At 47.1% G+C, this 21333-nt stretch overlaps 1 protein-coding gene across 11 annotated transcripts in view; it reads left to right on the plus strand.

Annotated features, from left to right (window-relative positions):
• Positions 1 to 21333, plus strand: part of GRAMD1B (GRAM domain containing 1B) — a 172371-nt gene that overhangs the window by 25312 nt on the left and 125726 nt on the right. For 10 of the 11 annotated variants that reach the window (XM_043579665.1, XM_043579663.1, XM_043579670.1 and 7 more), the window contains exon 2: positions 9400 to 9477. In XM_043579665.1, the coding sequence (XP_043435600.1) occupies positions 9400 to 9477 (78 nt within the window). Of the gene's footprint in view, positions 1 to 9399; positions 9478 to 19277; positions 19575 to 21333 lie in introns of those variants that run through there. The other variant, XM_043579675.1, reaches the window with a different exon arrangement.

A 21333-nucleotide genomic window follows, 5' to 3' on the forward strand; every position in this document is an offset into this window, starting at 1 on the left:
TTGGGAGCCAAGGATTGGTGACATTTGAAACTCCTAGACAATTCTGAAAGAAAGAAACAAAAAAGTTGTAGCCTTGGGCTTCAAAATCTTTTTCTATTAACTTTTTCCCTCTGGTGTCTAATTGGAGAAGCACATTCTTTCCTACCTCCCCTCCAGTGGAGGCTCTGTCAGGCATGAAGCCAGTCATCAAAAGTTGGAGCATACCTTTGGCAGGGGGGTGGGGCAGAGGAGGGCAGGCCTTAGGAAGGTTTTCTTTTTTTTTTTTTTTTTTTAATTTTTAACGTTTTTTTATTTTTAATTTTGAGACAGAGAGAGACAGAGCATGAATGGGGGAGGGGCAGAGAGAGAGGGAGACATATAATCTGAAACAGGCTCCAGGCTCTGAGCTGTCAGCACAGAGCTTGACGCGGGTGCTCGAACTCACAACTCGAACTCACGGACCACGAGATCATGACCTGAGCTGAAGTCGGACGTTTAACCGACTGAGCCACCCAGGCGCCCCGAGGAAGGTTTTCTTAACAGTAGCTGCTTTCTTCGGAAGGCTCGCATGTGTCTAATTCAAGTTGGTATCTCTAGAGCACCCATGCCTGGAATGTAGTCTGTTGGAAACTTCTTGAGGTCACAAACGATGCTTTACACACCGAATAAGGCCTAGGGTACTCTCAACACAGGCATCTGGGAATGCTGATGAACGTTTGGAAGTGTGTGGTCATCTGGAGAGAGAGTGTCATCTGTGCGGATTTGATAGTACTTACTCAGCAAAGTGTCTCTCTGGAGGGGCCAGGAGTGGTAAGTGGAAATGAAACATAAAATAGGATCTTTGCTCTTTAAAAAAAAATTTTTTTTTTAACGTTTTATTTATTTTTGAAACAGGGAGAGACAGAGCATGAACAGGGGAGGGTCAGAGAGAGGGAGACACAGAATCCGAAACAGGCTCCAGGCTCTGCGCTGTCAGCACAGAGCCCAGTGTGGGGCTCGAACTCACGGACCGCGAGATCACGACCTGAGCCGAAGTCGGCTGCTTAACCGACTGAGCCACCCAGGCGCCCCGGATCTTTGCTCTTAAATAACTTTACAGTGTGGCAGAAGGCATAGGGAACTGAATCATTAATTACTGTATCCCAAGGAATATGCTAATTTTTATGGTAAAGGGTAAGATAGAGCGATGTCGGACCATAGTGTAGGCAGGGGCCACCAAGGAAGATTTCCCGAAGGTGGTGCTTTTGGAGGATAATGATAGCTGTAATAGTGAGTACCCAATGCCAGATCCCTTTCCAAGTATTCCATGGGTACTATTATTCACAACACCCCAATGAAGAAGATAACTATTGTCATCTCCATTTAACAGAGGTCAAAATTGAGTAGGTAGAAGAGTGAAGACTGGAACCCCAGCAGTCCCAAACTAGAGCCCTCAGGCTTAATCCAGGATGGGGTGAGTGGAGGAAAGGCTATACCAGGCCCTGGGGGAAGTGCCTGAACCTGGGACAGGGAGGATCACTGGAGGGGGTGTGGGCCATGTGGGAGCTGGAAGATAGATAGCAGTTAGCTTATTAGGGTTTTAATTGCTAAACTAAGGAGTTTGAACTTGGCTCAAGAAATTATGGGAAGTCTGCAGGACTTTTAAGCCTAAAGAGACAGGATCGAATCTGCATTTCAGGAAGGCCATCAAGTGTCCAGGATAGACTGGAGTGGGGCCAGATTGGCAACAGGAAAAGCAGTTGGGAGCCTATTAAAGTAATCCCTGCGAGGAGTGATGAGAGCTTGGCCTAAGGCAATGGCCAAAGGAGTGATGAATGGAGGCCTGGACTGACTTGAGGGATACAAGGAGGTAGAATCTACAGCCCTTGCCGTTAAATCCAGATGGAGGTGCCTGTCTAGTGTTAAGAAACATGAACCAAAGCTTGAAAATCTAATTGGCTTTATTAATCCAGTCATGAATCAAGCAGCCTTCTATCTAGCAAGTAGAGGGAGCTCTGAGGAACTTTCTGTAGGAAGGAGGGCGAGGTAAAACATTAGCAAAAGAAAAGAAAGGATTATTTGAGGCAAGGTCACCTTCCCTTAGGGGAAAGGGGAGGGAGTCTTCTTATCATGCAGATTTTGTGCAGATTTTGGCACTTGGAGAGGTCCAGGTGACAGATTACCTCGCTGGTGCAGACCGGAGAATTTCTGACTGAGCCCTTAGGACTCCAGACTCCATTTCCGGTGGAGGTTGGAACTTGGCCTGTGTGACGCCATTTTGGACCTGTGGTTTTTTTTCTTTTTCACACTAGTTTGAATGAATCCTTGTGGAATGCAAGGGAAAGAAAAAAAGATGGTGCATTCAGGATTGGCCGTGTTCAGTTTGAGATTCATGTTGGACTCCAGAGAGTTCAGTACCCATGCAAATGAATGACAATAAGTGTTCGTGACAGTTCTTGGGTGCTTTATTCTTTGTGGAAGCCTTCTGTTTAGCACTTTATATTAGTTAACTTGCTCCATCCTCAAACCAGTTGTATGGAGTTACATCTTAACAGGTGAGGTGATAGGAATGTAGAGAGAAATAGGCGGGTCTCAGTGACTCTGATGAGAAGTGACAGAGCTGGAGCTCAGATCCTGGGTTTGATTGGGGAACCTCTGTGCTGTCTAATAAAGCTTTCTGCAATGATGGACCTGTTCTATGTCTGCACTATCTAATACAGAAGCACATGGCCACGTGTAGTTGTTGAGTACTTGAAATATAACTAGTATGACTAAGGAACTCAATTTTTAATGAATGTAGATTTAAATAGCCACACGTGACTAGAGACGGCTCAGTCCTCTGCCCTGCTGTCTCTGGGAATCATCAGTATATCCATCATAACTGAAAGTTTGGTGTGGATACGATTCCCCAGAGAGGTATTGTGGTGGATTCTTCTGTGGGTCACAGGCCTATCTGAGAATCGGTGGGAGCTATAAATCATCCCCCATGAATGTATAATATTATTGCACAGTATTTTGGTAATAACAGGTTCACAAAACTCAGGGTCCCCTGGCATAAAGCTGGGAGAGGAAGGAACCCAAACAGAATGTACACTCATTGAGAATGGGGATCTCATCTGTTTTCTACTCTACACTCGGGATCGAGATTGCCAAACAATGCCTGCTACAGTTGGTATTTGATAATTTATTAAACGAGTGGCTGAAACAGAAACTAAGAGTCCATGAAGCTCCCGAAAAAAGAAGAGAAAAGCAAAAGTAGGACAAAACCCAAGAACCAGGAGAGGGTGGTACCATACGAGGCAGAAGGGTGAAGTTTGAAGAATGGGAACAATAGTGCAGACCTGCCTGGGTAGTCAAATAAGATTAGGACATAACAGCTGTCATTGGCCTGGCAGTAATGGAGGTCCTGGTGGATGAAAGCATGGAAGGGTGGGGGTGCTGTCCAGATTTAGTGGACTAATCCACGAGGCAAAGGTGAGGAAGTAGAGGCAGTGAGCGTGGAGTCCACTGCGTTCTCCATCTAGGTTGCCCATCAGAATCACTGGGAAGCACTTGAAAGATACACATTCCTCTGGGTTCCTGGCTGGCTCAGCCAGAGGAGCGTGCAACTCAATCTGGGAGTCATGAGTTCGAGCCCCATATTGGGTGTAGAGAATATTAAAAAATAAATAAAGATAAATTTAAAAAACCCCACACATTCCTGGACGTGTTCAGACTCTAACCTGGCAAGTTTGGAGAAGGGCCAAGGAATGAGTTGTAATGAGTTGAAAGATATTTAGCTAAATTCTGTATCCCTGAATCTTTGACCATCCACCCCACCCAGCTGCGAATTTCCATGGGAGCCATTACACAGATCCCTTCCTGCTAACTTTGTGGACAAATTGTCAGTCTTCACGCAGAGTGTGTTATTTTCTTTATTTTTAAAAATTTTTTTTTAACATTTATTTATTTTTGAGACAGAGAGCATGAACAGGGGAGGGTCAGAGAAAGAGGGAGACACAGAATCCGATACAGGCTCCAGGCTCCGAGCTGTCAGCACAGAGCCCGACGTGGGGCTCGAACCCACGGACCGCGAGATCATGACCTGAGCCGAAGTCGGACGCTTAACCGACTGAGCCACCCAGGCGCCCCCAGTGTGTTATTTTCTAAGTAATTTTTGAGAACATTCAGGTATGCTGTGTAAGAAGCTGGCAGTCATTGGCAGTGCCCCAAATCACATCTGTTTACTTATTTTCTATGATTAGACTTGCCCGTATTCATTTGCCAAATGACAGACTATTCCCCTGCATTCTCTACTTCTTTGCCACCTGCTTTTCTTCCCCCGTGCACCTTTCCTACTCACACCAAAATGGAAAATGCCAGAGCCATTACACAGGTGAATAGAATTCAGCATGAAAATGCAGCCTTCTCTTTTGTCAGGTGACCCTACTTTTCAGGTCAGTGGCTCTCAAAAGTTTGACCATCAGTGTCTTTCTTCCTCTCTTCCTCCTATGCATTGGATGCTTCAAAAAATTTACCTGCCAAACTAACTGAATATTGAATACAGTTGACGTCCACCATTGACGGTACACCCACCAAAGCTCAGATACTGCCCTAGACACTTTTTGTATACATGATTTCTCCTGTGTCTAATCCTCACTGCAATCATTTGGGGGTATACCCACATCTGACACTTAGAAAAGTTAAATAACTTACCCAATGTCGTCCTGCTAAGTGGCAAAGTTAGGACTAGAACTTGTGTCCTGCTGACTCTAAATCCTGAACTCAGATATTGTGATTGGATGACTCACCGCTTAATCTTCAACACCATTCTCTAATTTGGGGGGAAATAGGCTAAAAGAGGGTAAGGGACTTGGCCAAAGAGAGGGCCAATAAAGCCAGGGCAAACCTAGGTTGGTCTTTCTCTGTGCTCTTCCTACTACATCCACTGCCGAAAATAATTTCTCTCCCCATATCAAAGACATATATCAATCAAAGCCACTCTGAGTCTTGAAGCTTCCAGTTAGCATGAGGTAACACTCTAGATTGCTCTGGTTACAGCCGAAAGCAAAGAAATTTGATAAATAGTCTGTACAGCCATAGTGTGGGTAAATGGATGGTTTCCATTAGGCTCTGGAAATAACAGCTTGCCCCTCCCTGTACCTGCTTGGAATCCCCCCCAGTCTCTCAAAACCCACTCTGGGCTTAGGAGGCCATGACCCCTTTAGTATTGTCTGGGAGAGAAAGCTGTTTTGCATATGAAGCACCCACTCAGGAAAGATGGCAAATTGAGTCTCCCTATCAGGGAAGCTGTACTTTCCAGAGGGCAAAAGGACACCTTCCTGGTGGCTTGTGGGTTTAGCCTGTGCTTTCTGCAGGTGTTCTGGGTTGGGGGAGGGAGGAAGGGAGATCAGTGGAATCATGGGATTTACCCAGCCTGCACCGCGGAGCTTCCTGGCCATTGTCTATGATCTTCTCTCTTTTGAGGTGTGCTTTGGCTCAGATTACAACGTATTTTTCCCAGCTTGTGCTAATGTTACTGGTTTGATATGACCTTCGAGGATAAGCTCCAAGCACTAGTTTGCTGGTGGAGAATAAAAGCAGGATTACGGATCTGATTTGTTTCAGCTGGTGTCCCTTCGGAATATTCTGGAATTTAAAGAAGCCGCTTCCTCACCTGATTTAGTAACACCCTCTAGTGTTTCAAAATTTAATTTATACAGTGGTTTTCATCTAAAGCTTGAATTTACAACAGGAGGGATTTACTTCTTTAGCCGTCTTGGGGGAATAGCAAACAGTTGCCTGTACAAATTTCTTTCCTTTCCATGGTAAGCCTATATTCAGTCACCTAGAGCCTAGATCCAAATCTTTGTTCAGAGTTGGTTGTTTTTTTTTGTTTTTTTTTTTTTTTTTTTAAGGTTTTCTAACATTTTTATCTGTTAGTGCCCCCTGCTGGACTTCTTCCAAGTTCTTCTTCACTTTAACCTGTAGAGCCCAGATGGGGCACTCAGTGTCACCAAGGCCTTCCCTTAAAATGGAGAGGTTGGGGATGTGGCCCTTGACCTCTGGCATTCCATAACTCCGGAAACACCCTACTCTGGTGGTCGCTTTTTCCGTGACCTCAGGATACTGATAGATTTCATTCAGGGAGCAAGATGAGCTGCCCCTCTTCTAGGAGCTCTGTTTTCATTGGAATCAGGTTCATTTAAGAGAAGAATGGAAAGAGTTTATGTGAGAGGGTGAGGCAACATCTCAATCTCTGGAGATTCTGCCCAACAATACTATTTCATGGGGTTTGAGCGGAGGAGTGCTTGGCATCCATCTCACTTACTTAAGACTGTCGAAAAACAAGTTCCAAGAACGAACAGGAGGAGACAGGACTAGTCCCCTCCTGGGAGCTGTAAAGGAGGAAGCACCCTGTGCACCCTGTGGCTGCCGCCGCCATGGATTTATGTGCAGTCCCTCCTGTTCAGCGTCCACCTGTCTGACGTGGTCCCTGCCTGCCCCCAACAGAAGTGTCTGCCATCTGCCCTTCGTCCATCTTTGTAGAGTGGCCACACCGCAGTGCATGGTGACTATCTGTGCCTCTGTGTCCTTGTCTCCTAGCACAGTGCCTGGTACATGATAAGTGTGTGGTAAATGGAACAGAAATAGAATGTCCTTCTCTTCAGTTCTGTCTGTCCTGGATCTATCTGAATTTCAAGTGTCCGCGCTGAAACCCTTGTCATCCAGCCACTCCTTCTCTTCCTGGCCCCAAGTAGTTTATGTTTCTGTAGCATTTAGTGTTTACTTCCAAGAGTTACGATGTTTGCTTTGAAAGGTAGTTGCTTACGTCGACTCTTACGTTCCAGATTCTAAACACCTTGAGAGCAGGATCCTTAACCCGATTGATGTCTTCATTGTCCGTGACCCACAAAACGATGCCTTAACACATAATAATAATAGCAGTTATATACAGCATTTAATGTGCGCCAGGCACTCACTGTTCCCCATACTTCACATATGTTCATTCTTCAATCTTCGCAACAGCTTTATGGGATAAGAACTATCATCAACGTCTATCTCCATTTTGTAGGTAAAGAGACTGACATTAGGTAATTTGCTCAGGGTCATATAACTAGGAAGCGAGGAGCTTGGATTCCGTCCCCGGCAGCATATTCCAGAGTCTAGACCTTCATCGCTGCCTTGATGCCGCCTCTTGCCGGCACATGTGCACATGGAGGCCGTTTACGTCAATACTTGTCTAGCGCGTGTAGGTTATTTCTTGGTTATTTAGAAAAAACAAACAGGTTGAAGGTGATCCATTGTCGCTTTCATCTCCACCGTCTGAACCGCTTCCTGAGCCACGGCAAGGCCAAGAGGGGGCACCAGAATGTTGGTTCTAGTTTGAATTTCAGAAGCGTTGGATGGATGAAGTTCTGACTTCAAAGGCAACAGTGCCATCTAGTGAGACAGCTTGCTAATAACAGCTCTGAATCCTTTTTCTGACACCCCGGTACATCATCCTTTCATTCTGGGAGCCCCAGTATTAGCTTAACTTTAAGTTTTGATTGCCAGAGAGCGGGTAGGGTGAGAAGGAAGACTAGCTTAAATGGAGCCAAGCACAGTCTCTTCCTTGAAGAGGCTGCGATGCTGATCGTGGTCCTTTGGGTTGGTTGAGCCCCATTGGCTGTTAGTGCCCAACACTGGGCTCCAGACCCCCTCCCTTCTGCTTCTCCTCACGTGTGCTGCCAGTGGTATAGGCTGGTATTCCTCTCTTAATCCTTGCCTTTGGAGCTGTCTGCTCTGTTGCGACCATCTGTGAGTTGCCTGCTGGAGTACAGACCACATTCCAGGTTACGTAGGAGACGGTACGTGATGCATTATAGCAAGTTAGTCCCAAGGTAAGAAATCCCACGGTCAACAACATTATAGCACAGTTTTGCGATGAGGAGTTTTTAACAGGCAAGTCTCTGAGACCTTGGGAAGGGGGTGTGATGAGTAGCCACTCCACAGTGAACAAGTAAGTGGCAAAAAAGTGCTAGGTGTAGAGTAAATGAGAGAGGAAAGGCTGGTATACACACTTCAGTTCTGCCAGGCAAGTGGAGGCTCTGTGTTTGGTGCTGTTTTGATTTCTAGGGGGTGTATGTGTTTGAAAACTTGTTATCAATTGCTTCTAAGTTCATTTACTTCTTGTTGAAAGAATGGAATATAAGAGCATGGTTATAACTTCCCTCACACACACACATAAAATTATGTGCTTCTTTGGTTGGGAGTGAACAAGCCCTTACCCTACAAGACTGTTCAGAGGCTCAGCGTACTGGGGATCTAGTGGAAGGAATATGCTCTGTGGAGATCAATTAATTTTTCAGTGGTGAGCAATCCATCAGAACAAGAAAACAATTTTGGTTATACTGGAGCCTGAGTTATAGCGACATTTATGGTAATAGGAATTTACCATTAATAAAATCAATGCAAAGCACAGGGTTTGCTAATTTTTTTGGTTAGGGGACAGATAAAATATTTTAGGTTTTGTGGGTCTAATGAGCTCACTGCATAACTTACAGTGGTGCCTTAACTATTCAGTTTGCCATTGTAGGTAAACAGCAGCCATAGATAATATGTAAATGAACAGGTATGGCTGTGTGCCAATAAAACTTTATTAATGATTATGAAATTTGAATTTCATATAATCATCATGTGTCATGAAATAGTATTCTTGTTTTGAGTTTTCCCCCCCAATCATTTTTTTTTTAAACACCATTCTCAAGGGACCGTAAAAGAAAAAAACAACAGGCAACTTCAGATTTGGCCTGGGGGGTGGGGGTGGGGGGCTGTAGTTTATGGACTGCTGATCAGATGTTTGGATTAGCTAAAAAAAATAAAAATTATTTGTTCATATGTTCAGTTAGTGTCATAAGATGTCTGAACAGCTTTTCTCTCTCAAGTGAAATGAAAGGTGGCCGAATTCCATCTACTATAACTTCAGCGTAAGCATTTTAAAGAGCTCTGTGAACTTGAATCATCTTGGGCTGGGGTGGAGGGACTCTGCCCTCTAATCCCTCCTTGGCCTTCCCAGGAGGAAGAGAAGCAGGCCTGGTGACCCCTGCCCCCATCAGGTCTTTCTCCCTGCTGGAACTCTCCTCCCCGCCCCCCCCCCCTCCGACATATGGATTAAGAAGCCCACGTCTAAAAAGTACTGGAGGGATTTGCTCACTGAGATTAGGTCCCCAAGGAAGAATAAGCCAACAGGTCGAGATTTTCCACTTCTGCCTCAAATGAGCTGGGTGGAGTTTGCATCACATTTGTATCCTTTCTCCTATCTATTGCCTGTCAGTACACTCTCTGTGTACAGAGTTACATGGGGGAACTTGTGTCTTTAAAATTTTGTAACCCCGTTTCTTTGTCAAGCTGTGGAGTTGAGCTGACCTCCCCCAGGGTTGAGAAAGAAGTTAACGGCTCACATCCTGTGTCTTTCTGCAGCAGCCAGCAGAGTAGCCAGCAGAGCAGCCACGACGATGATTCCAGCAGGTTCCTGAGTCCTCGAGCGCGGGAAGAAAGGTAAGGCCAAGAGTGGGGGGAGCGGTGGGCTGAAATGTTTGCACATGATCGTCCTTCCGGTGCCTGGAGAACTGTGGGCAAAGGCAGGGTGGGAGGAGGCTTCCAGACGTCTGTGCTCAGACTGGCCGGGAAGACAGGACATTCGTCCGGGAAGTGAGAGGGTGTAGCACCAAGGGACTGGCTCTAAAGGCTTTTGGTGTTCGGCAAGGAGCAACGCCAGTAGGTGGCCAATCAGAGATCCCGGGAGGACCTCAGCGTGGACTTGGCTTGAGGCACATCTTAGCGGCTGGGTTGCCGGGTGGATGGTGCCTGAAGAAGAGCCGCGTGGCCTGGCATGCCGTGTGTGGCATTGGGGGCGGCAGAGCACCGGGGTAAGGGTGGACTGTGATGTCAGAGGTGAATGAGGGTGGATAGGCAGGGGGCAGGGAGGAGGGAGAGGCTCTTGGGGTCTGACTCGTTAAACCCTGAGGATGGGAGCACCAGCCGGCATCTACCAGTCGTCCCGTAGTGCCCGTGCGCGGCGGACAGGGGTCCGCTGTAGCGGGTGAAACTGTGCCAGGGCACGTTGACCGCACTGATGCTGACGAGAGGGGGGTTTCGGTTGGCATGCCGCGGGGCTCTGCTTTTGGTCCAGCTCTGGTTTTTGTCAACAAACTGAATGAGAAAGGAGAAGGTACTTCTATGTCATTTATCAGACTTCTGGCAGACAGTCAGCTGAGAGGGAAGAGAGAGAAGACCAAGGATGACAGGCTCAGGGTTTAGTATTTCAGATGGAACCGTGGGCGCCAATGACAAGATTTTTTTTGAAGGAAATGTGCCATTATATTTATATTATGTGCTTATAAATCTATAGTAGAATAGTTTTTTTTTTTTTAAGTTTATTTATTTTGAGAGAGAGAGAGAGAGAGCAAGCAGGGAAGGGGCAGAGAGCGAGGTATCCCAAGCAGGCTCTGTACTGTCACTGAGCCCTCAAGAACCATGAAAATCATGGCCTGAGCTGAAGTCAAGAGTCGGGCGCTTAACCGATTGAGCCGCCCAGGCGCCCCTAGGGTAGTTGCTTACCTATAGGATTGCCACAGGGAGCCTACCTTGACAGGATTTCATGTGAAAAAGAACCTGGGGGTTTTATCTACCAGCAAAATTACGAACCAATAGGATGACACAGGGACCAGATGATCTTTGAAAGTCCGAATTCATTCATGGAAGTGTGGAGCATGGATTAGAAAGAGAAAAAGATCTTCCTGGTCTGTACTGGTTTGACCATATCTGGTGTATCGTGTCTAGTTCTTTGGAAATACACGTATTGATAAATTAAGAATCTGGAAGGAAGGATCGCAATGATAACGTAGTATGATAAGGACCAGTTGAAGGAAAATGGCTTAGCCTGGAAAAGAGAAGGGTTTCAGTGACTCTAACAACTGCTCTTTAAACACTTGGAAGCCTAAGAAATAGAGCTAGAGCGGGAGAGGTCATAGCGAGAAGCATTTCAGCTCTGGGTAAGGAAGAATTCTGTGGTTACAGCTGGACTGTAACGGTACAGGCCTTGCAGAGACACGTACTATCCCCTCAATAGAAGTGTTCAAGCTACAGTTCGTAGTGGATCAAAAGGGGACTGCCTCCTGGGGAGAGGGTGGGGCCTTGCTAATCCTTTCATAGTTCTCTTTGCATTATAAAGTTGTATGGGTTCTGCCCTAGTCCTCAAGTATCAGTTTAGCTCATCAATTCAAACTGAGGGGATAGGAGGCAGGGGGCCCCCAGGGGTAAAGACTAATCAATCTTGTTAAGATGCTTCCTCAGTTGCCATCTGATGGCAGTCCCTCTGTCTCTCCAGTGGCCCATACACTCTCTTGTCAGTGCTTTCTGGGTTTCATCAACCATACTCTCAAAATTAACAAAAAATTAAAAAATTTACAAAAAGGGGGCTGTGGGGGCACCTGGGTGGCTCAGTCGGTTAGGCGACCGACTTGGGCTCAGGTCATGATCTCGCGGTTTGTGAGTTCGAGCCCCATCTCGGGCTCTGTGCTGACAGCTCAGAGCCTGGAGCCTGCTTCAGATTCTGTCTCCCCCTCTCTCTACCCCTTCCCTGCTCACGCTCTGTGTCTCTCTGTCTCTCAATAATAAATAAATGTTAAAGAAAAAAAAATTTGAAAAAGGGGGCCGTGGAGTCCCCCTGGCTCAACTCCCTTCCCTTGTGCTTGGACATCGCACATCTCCTGAAGTGTCCCGACCCGTCCTGGGAGAGAGGAATAGGCCGTGAGTTGCAGGCTCTAAAACGTTTCTCCCGAGGCAAACTTCATCTCTTAACTCCAGGACATGACTACCTGAGCATTAGAGAGAGCTCTGTCTTTCGTTTGCTCTTTGGGGTTGTACGTTGACATGAATCATATTCTAGCTCCTTCTCTACCCACTTCCTCAACCAAATGAAATGTTGCAAAGGTTCTCCAGTCTGAACCTCTGCCCAGAAAAGTCCTCGGATGTCTTCCCTGGGCCTTCCCATCCCTGGCCCCCTGAAAGGCCCCTAAACTCTTCAGCTCCCCTTGGGCAGTACAGGAAACAAAGCTCTGATCAGAAGTATGGCTCCCATGGTGATCTCTGCGGACCCCCTCCTCCCAGAAGCTCAGGACTGGTATGTGTTCCACGATGGCCATTCTGAAGGAAGTCTTTTTCTTTTCTTCTCATCCAGTTGGTTCTCCTGGAGAGAACAAGTCCCTAGAGTGCTAATTAATCACCAGTCTCAGTTCAGAACAAACCCTTACGCCCTGCCCCTAATCCTTTCTATAATATGTTTTTACCCAATTAAGAGACTCTCTGGGGTGTTTTGGATGTTGGTCTGCAGTTATCCTGGCCTGGGGCAAGCGTGAGATCCAGACCCTGGGGAGATTTTCAGCTGTGGTGGGGATCCCACTTCCTGCTCCTCACTCTGGGCCCCATTGAATGGACAGTGCCCCCTGCTGGGTATGGCGGCATTTCCTACAGAGGCCAAGCCTTAGTGGAATGTCATTTACCCTTGAGAATTTCCATGGGAGGCCGCAGAGCAGGTATTATGGATCGAAAATGGTCAAGTCGGTGGGAAATATGGACCCTTTTCTGTGGCTGCTCCTAATTCTCCAAACCACGTGGTCAGTTATCAGATGAAGGATAGCTTCATAGAGCAGGCAAAAAAAAAAAAAAAATTAACATTGATTGCTTCTGCCTCACAGATAAAAATTCTAATCCTTAAGTATGAGGTACTCTTTCTTTCTTTCTTTCTTTCTTTCTTTCTTTCTTTTTTTCTTTCTTTCTTTTTTCTTTTACAGAATTATATTTCTTTTTTCTTTTTTTAATTTAAGTTTTTTTTAATTTACATCCAAATTAGTTAGCATATAGTGCAACAGTGATTTCAGGAGTAGATTCCTTAGTGCCCCTTCCTCATTTAGCCCCTCCCCCATCCCACAACCCCTCCAGTAACCCTGTTTGCCCTCCGTATTTAAGAGTCTCTTATGTTTTGTCTCCCTCCCCATTTTTATATTATTTTTGTTTCCCTTCCCTTATGTTCATCTGTTTTGTCTCTTAAAGTCCTCATATGAGTGAAGTCATATGATTTTTGTCTTTCTCTGACTAATTTCACTTAGCATAATACCCTCCATGTAGTTCCATCCACGTAGTTGCAAATGGCAAGATTTCATTCTTTTTGATTGCCGAGTAATACTCCATTGTATATATATATACCACAAGTTCTTTATCCATTCATCCATCGATGGACGTTTGGGCTCTTTCCATACTTTGGCTATTGTTGATAGTGCAGCTATAAACACGGGGGTGCATGTGTCCCTTCAAAACAGCATACCTGTATCCCTTAGATAAATACCTAGTAATGCAATTGCTGGGTCCTAGGGTAGTTTTATTTTAATTTTTTGAGGAACCTCCATACCGTTTTCCAGAGTGGCTGCACCAGCTTGCATCCCCACCATCAGTGCAAAACAGATCCTCCTTCTCCGCATCCTCGCCAACATCTGTTGTTGCCTGAGTTGTTCATGTTAGCCATTCTGACAGGTGTGAGGTGGTATCTCATTGTGGGTTTGATTTGTATTTCCCTGATGATGAGTGATGTGGAGCATTTTTTCCTCTGTCGGTTGGCCATCTGGATGTCTTCTTTGGAGAAGTGTCTATTCATGTCTTTTGCCCATTTCTTCACTGGATGATTTGTTTTTTGGGCGTTGAGTTTGATAAGTTCTTTATTGATTTTGGATACCAACCCTTTATCTGATATGTCATTTGCAAATATCTTCTCCCATTCTGTCAGTTGCCTTTTAGTTTTGCTGATTGTTTCCTTCGCTGTGCAGAAGCCTTTTATTTTGATGAGGTTCCAGTAGTTCATTTTTGCTTTTGTTTCCCTTGTCTCCAGAGATGTGTTGAGTAAGAAGTTGCTGTGGGCAAGATCAAAGAGGTTTTTGCCTGCTTTCTCCTCGAGGCTTTTGATGGCTTCCTGTCTTACATTTAGGTCTTTCATTCATTTTGAGTTTATTTTTGTGTATGGTGTAAGAAAGTGGTCCGGGTTCATTCTTCTGCATGTCTCTGTCCAGTTTTCCCAGCACCACTTGCTGAAGAGACTGTCTTGATTCCATTGGATATTCTTTCCTGCTCTGTCAAAGATTAGTTGGCCATACGTTTGTGGGTCCATTTCTGGGTTCTCTGTTCTGTTCCATTAATCTGAGTATCTGTTCTCATGGCAGTACCATACTGTCTTGATGATTACAGCTTTGTAGTATAGCTTGAAGTCTGGGTGAGGTATACTTTCAACTGGTTAAATAAAACATCACTTTTCCTTTCTCTTGTATGAGGTTCAGAATAGATACAATATTTAGAGATAAACTAGCTGTCCTACTTAGCTTAACAAATGTCTACATGACAGCAAAGGGGGAAATGCCTTGGTGTGCTGTCCAAGTCCTAGGGCTTCTGAGAATTTTTCTTCTCATTCACATCAGTGTTGATTCCTGAAGAAAAAAGCCTTTGGAACTGTGATAGGGGCAGAGGGTGGGTGGGTACAGGGAGGAAGTCATTTCCTGGGCAGGTGTGCATCAAGAAAAGTTGATTTGAGGAAGAGAATCAGCTTTTTGGAAATGAGGGTTGTCTCAGAGATAGGAATAATGCCCTCAGGTTTCTAGTGGAAAGAAAGCAGAATAGATCCAGCTTTCCCAAAGTCTGTATGTGTGTGTGCGTCATTGAATGTGGGGCATAGATCCATTTTCATGCTTCTAGGGTAAAGCCAGGGGTACACTTAAAAAAAATTGGTTCCCTGGTTCAGCCCAAACTGGACCAGTTGTCAGGGTTCCTCACATTGCCAGATCTATATTTGGTACATTCACAGAATGGCAGGAACTGTCAAACAGCCAGGGCTGTAGAAAAAGGAGCTATTTTACTAAGGACGTTTTATGTACACAATGTTAGTTTCAACAAAACGTGGTCTCGGTCGACCAGGAAGCCTTTCAGTGGTAGGAAGGTTGAGACCTAGACAGGGCAGGGGACTAACCAAGCGCTGAGGCCAGGCTGTGTGCGTTCACGTATCCATTTCTGCGTGCAGACACGTGCGCCCCAAACCCTTGTTAAGATACTGGGGAGCCTGCTAGAGTCCAGGCTGTGAGATGGATAGAGAGGTTTCCTCGCTGGCGGGCTGTGTGGTGTCCTAGAAAGACAGACCCAGACCTTGAAGTCAGACCCACTTAGGTGTTCGACTAACCTTCTTCCTTATTAACTGCATTTTTAAAAGCACCTTACTTAGCAGTTTTACTCACCCTCGTTTACTCATCTATGAAAGTCTTTCCTTGAAAGAAATAAATGAGATAATATGTGTAAGGTGCTCGGTACTTAGCAGGTGCTTAGTGAGTGGTAGCTGATGATGTGAGATTTCACTCTGTTTCCTAGCGGATCTGTATATACTCTGCTGTCCTTGAAGAAGCAGAGACAGAAAGAACACGTAGGATATTGATCACCTGTAAAATGTCAGATGTGGACACTAAGAATAAATAGATGAAAGCCTGGTAGTTCCCCTTGGGCACCTTGTTGTCTCATGGTGAGACACACCTATAATGTCATGTTTTATAATGGACTCGGAATTCTGTATACAGTAATAACACGGAAGAATTTGTTCACTTAACGCGTCTAACCCTGTGCCATGCGTCTTGCACAGACTTTGAAATGCAGTCCTCTCAACAGCCCCGTCAAATAGATGCTGTTATTACCTGCACATTAGAGTGTAAGAAACGGAGGCTCAGTGGAGCTACCAAATTTGCCCCAGAGTAGCACAGCTACTGTGCTTGGGGCGAGAGCAGGGAAGAGGGAGGAGGAGCCCGAGGGATCCAGAAAGACTCCACAGAAGGAGATGTGCCTCGCTGAGAGCTACAAGATGAGTAGGAATCTGTCACACGGGCTGCATTCACAGGCGACAGAACAAGATGTACATAAGCAGGGAGGCGTGAGAAAGCCAGGCATGTTCAGGGACTTCAGATACTTCGGTATCGCTGCCGATCATGTCCCAGGAGGGGAGTGGCTAGTGAGTGGCTAGCAATCATCTTTGCACAGGTAGACAGGTGCTGGTCCTGCCACAGCCCGCTGTGACAGAGTGGGCTTCCTTATAGGGGAGGAGAAATGAGGGAGAGGTTTTGATGAAGGGGGTGCCCAGATCACTTACAGATACTCTTGTGGCAAAAGTCACTTTGGTCCTAGTGGGAGAGATGGATTTAAGGGGCTTCGTTGAAAGCAGACAGACAAGGAAGGAAACTGACAATGATTTACCTAATCGTTCCCTCATTTAACAAGCATTTATTGAGCACATACTATCAGCTAGCTACTCTTGTAAATGTTGGGGGCCGCAGCCATGAACAGGTAACTTGTCCCCCATCTCTTGATGCTTATGTTATAGCAAGTGGACACAGATATAAACAAACAAGTGAATAAGAAAGCACCAAATGGTAACAAGGGCTATAAAGAAAAGGAAAAAGAGTGATACAGTAGACCAAGGCTTTTTAGGACAACTCTTAAGCGGGAAGGGTCACCTTATTGACCTGGTGATGTTTAAGCCAAGACCAGATGGGCACATTTCTGAATTAATGGTAGTGAGAACGGAAAAGGAGGAACTAATTGAAGAAGTTTGTTAAGTAGGTTTGGCAAAGCTTATCTACATCTGGGTTGAGGAAGGGTACCTAGTGTGAGCCTAAGGTTTCTAGTGGGAGCAGCAAATAAAAGGTAGCATAGTCCACAGGTTTAATGTCTACCTGGGTTCTGATTATGCTTCCAACTGCGTGCTGTGTGACCTTGGGCAAACCACTTCACCTCTGTGCCTCAGTCTCCTCATCTATGAAATGGGTATAATAATAGTTCATACTTCATGAGTTATTGGGAGGAGTGTGCGTATGTGTGTGTCGTCTACAACAATTTGAATAGTGCCTGGTATTTTACAGGTGCTTGCTCTGATTATTAATATATTATTGTTACTAAAATACTGAGTAAAGGGGGAAGAATTTGAAGTGTGGAAGTGATAGTGGATTTAATTTAGACACGTCGAGCGTGTTGGTGGAGAGGTAGATACACTAGCCAGTGGCCTGCACCTGTTTGAAGCTCAGGAGACAGGACTAAAACTACTTGTTTGGCAATGAGATTGTAGTCGAGGCAAGAGTCAGGATCAGCAGAGTGTAAGCAGAAGGCAAAGGAAGATGGAATTTGCAAAAGATTGCCCAGTAAGTAGAAAAGACAGAAATACAGAGGTGAGAAGGAAGAATCCAAGAGGAAAGAGATAGGGAAGGTAAGCACTAAACAGGATCTTCTGCAGTGGCCGTTAGGATGTCACTGGGAACCACCAATTAGTTTTAGAAGGGTGTATGGGAAGGAAGGGAGAAGAGACTGAACATGGAGAATTTATTCCAGGAGTTTCCCTGGGAGGAAGAGAAATAGAGATGAAAGCTAGAGGAGAAAGCGGGGGTGATTGGGGAGAATTTTTGTTTTAATATAGGGAGACACAAGCATGCTTTAAATCTACGAAGTGGAAACCCACAGGTCAAGGATGTGAATTTCAGAGAGGACATCATCCATTGATGCACTCAACAAACACTTACCAGTTGTGCAGTAGGTATTCACCGAGTTTCCAGGCTTGTCGAGGAGACAGTATTAACGCACCTGAGGGTATGGCTTAGAAAGTACAAACTTGGGTGTGTGCATTAAAGGAAGGGTCCGGGGAGAGAGTATATCAGAAGAAACTGGCCCCAGACAGAGGGGGCGGGGCCAGGGTGGAGTGGTTGAGTTCAGAACAGGTGAGCAGGAAGCAGTGGGATGAGATGAGATGAAATGGGGCAGGAGCTTGGTTGGCCATGACCAGGACTTGAGTCTTTATGCCAAGAGCATCAGGAAGCAATTGAGAGTCTTTAAGAAGGGAGGCGACAGCATCACATTTGCATCCTGGAAAGATTACAGTGTGGAGAAAGGGTGGAGGCAGCCCTGGCGGGTGCAGGGAGATCAGCTGGGGCAGTTACAATAGTCCAATTAAGGGATGTTGGTGGCTTGGATTTGAGATGGTGGTCGTAGGGGTGTGTGTGTGTGGTGGTGGTGGGGGAAGTAGCTGGATTCAGGATACATTTAGAGGACTAAAATGTCCAGGACTTGGTGATGGATTGGATTTAGAGTGTGAGAGAGCAGGGAGGTCCTCACAGTTAGTTCTGGGATTCCGACTTGGTCAGCTTGGCTGGTACCACCTACTGAAGATAAGGAAGCAAGGTTTCGGAGGAGGCAAGGAAAGATAGATCTAGATCACAGGTGAACAGATTGGCCTTGGACAGACCATAATGGCTGTGGATGCAGGTGAGTTCACACGCCATGTGGTGGGAAGGCGAGGAGGCTGATAGCAGCAGGATCTATTTTCTCCGCGTAATAGGAACAAAGATTATTTCCTAAGATCAAGGAAGGTGGACGGACAATAAGTGTGAGCTTTGGGTATAATCACTTTGGGGGTTGCCTGTGTCACCTTTTCTCTGACGGGCTGAAAAGATGCCCACGTCTTCCGTGTCTCACCAGAACTCACCCTTGTTTCTTCCGGTTGGGGAAGGGAGAGCATGTTTTTTCACCCCTGTCTGAGAGGCTGTGGTTCGTTCTGTCCAGCACTGGCCTCCTGGTGTGTGCTGTGTGGTTCCCTTCTCTGTCTCCCCCAAGCCCAGGAGACCCTGGAGGACAGAAACGATATCTCTTCTGTCTGGCATAGCGTAAGTGCTCGGCAGATGCTTGTGGAATTCGTCAACGAACAAATGGAGGAACCAAGGTAATGGAATTTGAGGCCACAGGGCAAGCCTCCGGGGTGGAAAGAAAGGCCAGAGTGCAGGCTCAGGAATTTCACCTCAGGTCTAGCTGCCAGAATCCATAGCCTCCTAGTAGAAGGAAAGATGCTTTCAGTTCTGCTGATCCGATCCCAGAAATTGGCCCCAAATAGCATATTTCCAAGAGCACCGTGTAGTTCCATCTACCCGCCCGGGCACTGAATTCCCCGTGGCCCCGTGGACACTCAGGTGACCTCTCGGCCAGCTCCCTCACCACGAGGAAGGAGCCCAGTCGCAAACCCTCTGGGAGCGGTGCCCGCGGGCCCTCCCCCTCCCTCTGGCACCAGCAGCTGACATCACATGTAGGTACAGCCCCATCCTCCCTGGCGGAGGACGAAGGAGAGGAGGAAACTCACCAAGTGCCCAGAGCCTTGCCAGATGTTGAAAGACGGAGCGGGGCTCTGTTCGGAGCTGTGGCTTGGGCCGCAGCCAGAGGGGATCCTGGTAACAGGGAGCCTCAGGCTCTCCCTCCCCGGGGCCCTCCACCTGCCTGTGCCTGGGACTGAACACCAGGGCCGGGAGGGCTCCCGTGCAGGAGCTGCGGCGGACAGCTGAAGGAGCTGCGAAAGCAGCACGTCCATGCAGCTCCGGAGTGAGCCCCGAGCCCTTGAGGTCCCAGCTGCCATGTGGCGGGCCCTCCCCTGAGCCCAGCATGGTACAGAATCTGCGCTCGGAGACGGTCTCCTGCAGCACGGCCGTGAAGCAGGCCTGTCACTACCACGTCTCCTCCCTGAGGAAGAAGCTGTTCTTTCTACGAGCCAAGTAGGTGGCAGGGGGCCCCTGGAAAGTAGGACACGAGGACTCGGCCCTTGGCCTGGTCGGGGTCGACCCGGGGCTCTTCACAGAGGCAGGAGGGCTTTGGGGGGCTGGCCCCCGTGTTCGGGGGCTGTTGTAGTTCTTTGCCAAGTGACAGCCCCTCAGGAGGGAGGAGCGGGCTGTCGCAGGAGGCTGAAGGTAAGGGATAGAGGGGTGCAGCCAGGCGAGGCTGTGTGGCCTTTGGTCGGAATGGATGGAACGCGTGACTGGGCCTTACTGTCTGCCAAGGATGTGTCCAGCTCTCCCCGCTCTTCGTAACTGGCCAGGGCTTGTTAATTTTCCTCCCTCATGGTACATCACTTAGGTTGGTAAAGAACTTGGAGGTCCCAAGAGAAAGGTGCTCTAGAGAATGGAATATTCTGTCCGGTGCCTTTGGGGTGTCGACAGTTCCATTCCAGCGAGAGAGAACCTGTGAGTGGGGTATTTGGGGGGTGCGGACTCTGTGTGTTCACTTCTTACAAGGTGTAGTCACTTGGGACTTTGCTCTGACTCCAGGGCCACTGGAGCAGACTGCCGGGGAGACGTGAGGATAAACCGGGTGTGGGGCGCTTTTTCCTGGTGGGGGTGGGGGGGGCTGTACCGGAACTGTGGTGCGGTGGCTCGCTGGTGAATATGTCCCTTTGTGACAAGCAGAGGGGAGGAGGTGTCCTGGAGGAGAGAGAGGTTCCAGCCCCTAGCATCTGAGTTAAACTCAGAGCCTGACGGGCGTTGGAGAGACAGGGGCACGTAAGCCTATGGGCAGGCTTCCGGGTGTTTTTTTTTTTTTGTGTGTGTGTGTGTGTGAAGAGAAATACAGCAGTAAGTGAAAGGAAAGGTAGGACAAATGGAGGAAAGGTAGTGAGAGAGACTGAATGGAGGTAGATTGGGGATGAAGGTGTAGTAGATGATCTTGATTCTCTCTCTCTCTCTTACTCTCTCGCACACACGTAGGCATGGATGCCCATAAGTGTTTAGCCAACTGTTGATAAGAGTTGTCTCCCCTGAGGTGTTCTCATGGCAGAAGTTTTGAGGGCAGTGAACAGAGACTGAGTCCTTCCTCTTATGAGATGACTCCTCAGGTACTGACCACCCAGTACCCTGCACACAGCAAAAATCCAAGGGATAATGGCAGAAGAAGAGATTCTCTGACCCTGTGGTACGGTGCTGGGGGCAGAGACACGATCCCTCAGCGGTCGTCTTGGGGAACCCAGGAAGGCTTTGAAAACCGAACAACCTTCGATTAAGCTCTGGCTCTACCACTTACTGGCTCTGGGCTCTCGCAAAATCCTGCCCTCTCTGAATGTTTCCTTCCTTAAGAATAGAGATAGCTGTACCTCTTTCGTGGAGGCTGTGAGTATCAAAATGACACAAAATGGAAGAAGGTCTTGGCCCTGTGTGTGGGACACAGTAGATGTCGTTGTGACTGCCAGCCAACAGCAGACTCGGGCTAAACCTGTGAGGAGAGCGGAAGGTGAGTTTTGAGCTGCTGGAGAGCTGTGTGTAGGTTGGAGAACTTGGTTCGGGTAAGCCACGAACAAGTCCGCAGTGGCCAGGAGAAGTCAGTCAACGTAAACCCTGGCCTTCACTTGCCCAGCTTATTTTCCATTTTGGCGCTAACCCATCTTGTCGCTGTATTTATCTGTTGACCTGGTTGTCGTCTGTCTCCTCCACTAGGGCCCTAACTAAGCTCCATGAGAGCAGGGGACTGTCTTTGCTTCATTCACTG

This window comes from Prionailurus bengalensis, chromosome D1 (genome assembly GCF_016509475.1).
Source record: "Prionailurus bengalensis isolate Pbe53 chromosome D1, Fcat_Pben_1.1_paternal_pri, whole genome shotgun sequence".
NCBI classification, from domain to species: domain Eukaryota; kingdom Metazoa; phylum Chordata; class Mammalia; order Carnivora; family Felidae; genus Prionailurus; species Prionailurus bengalensis.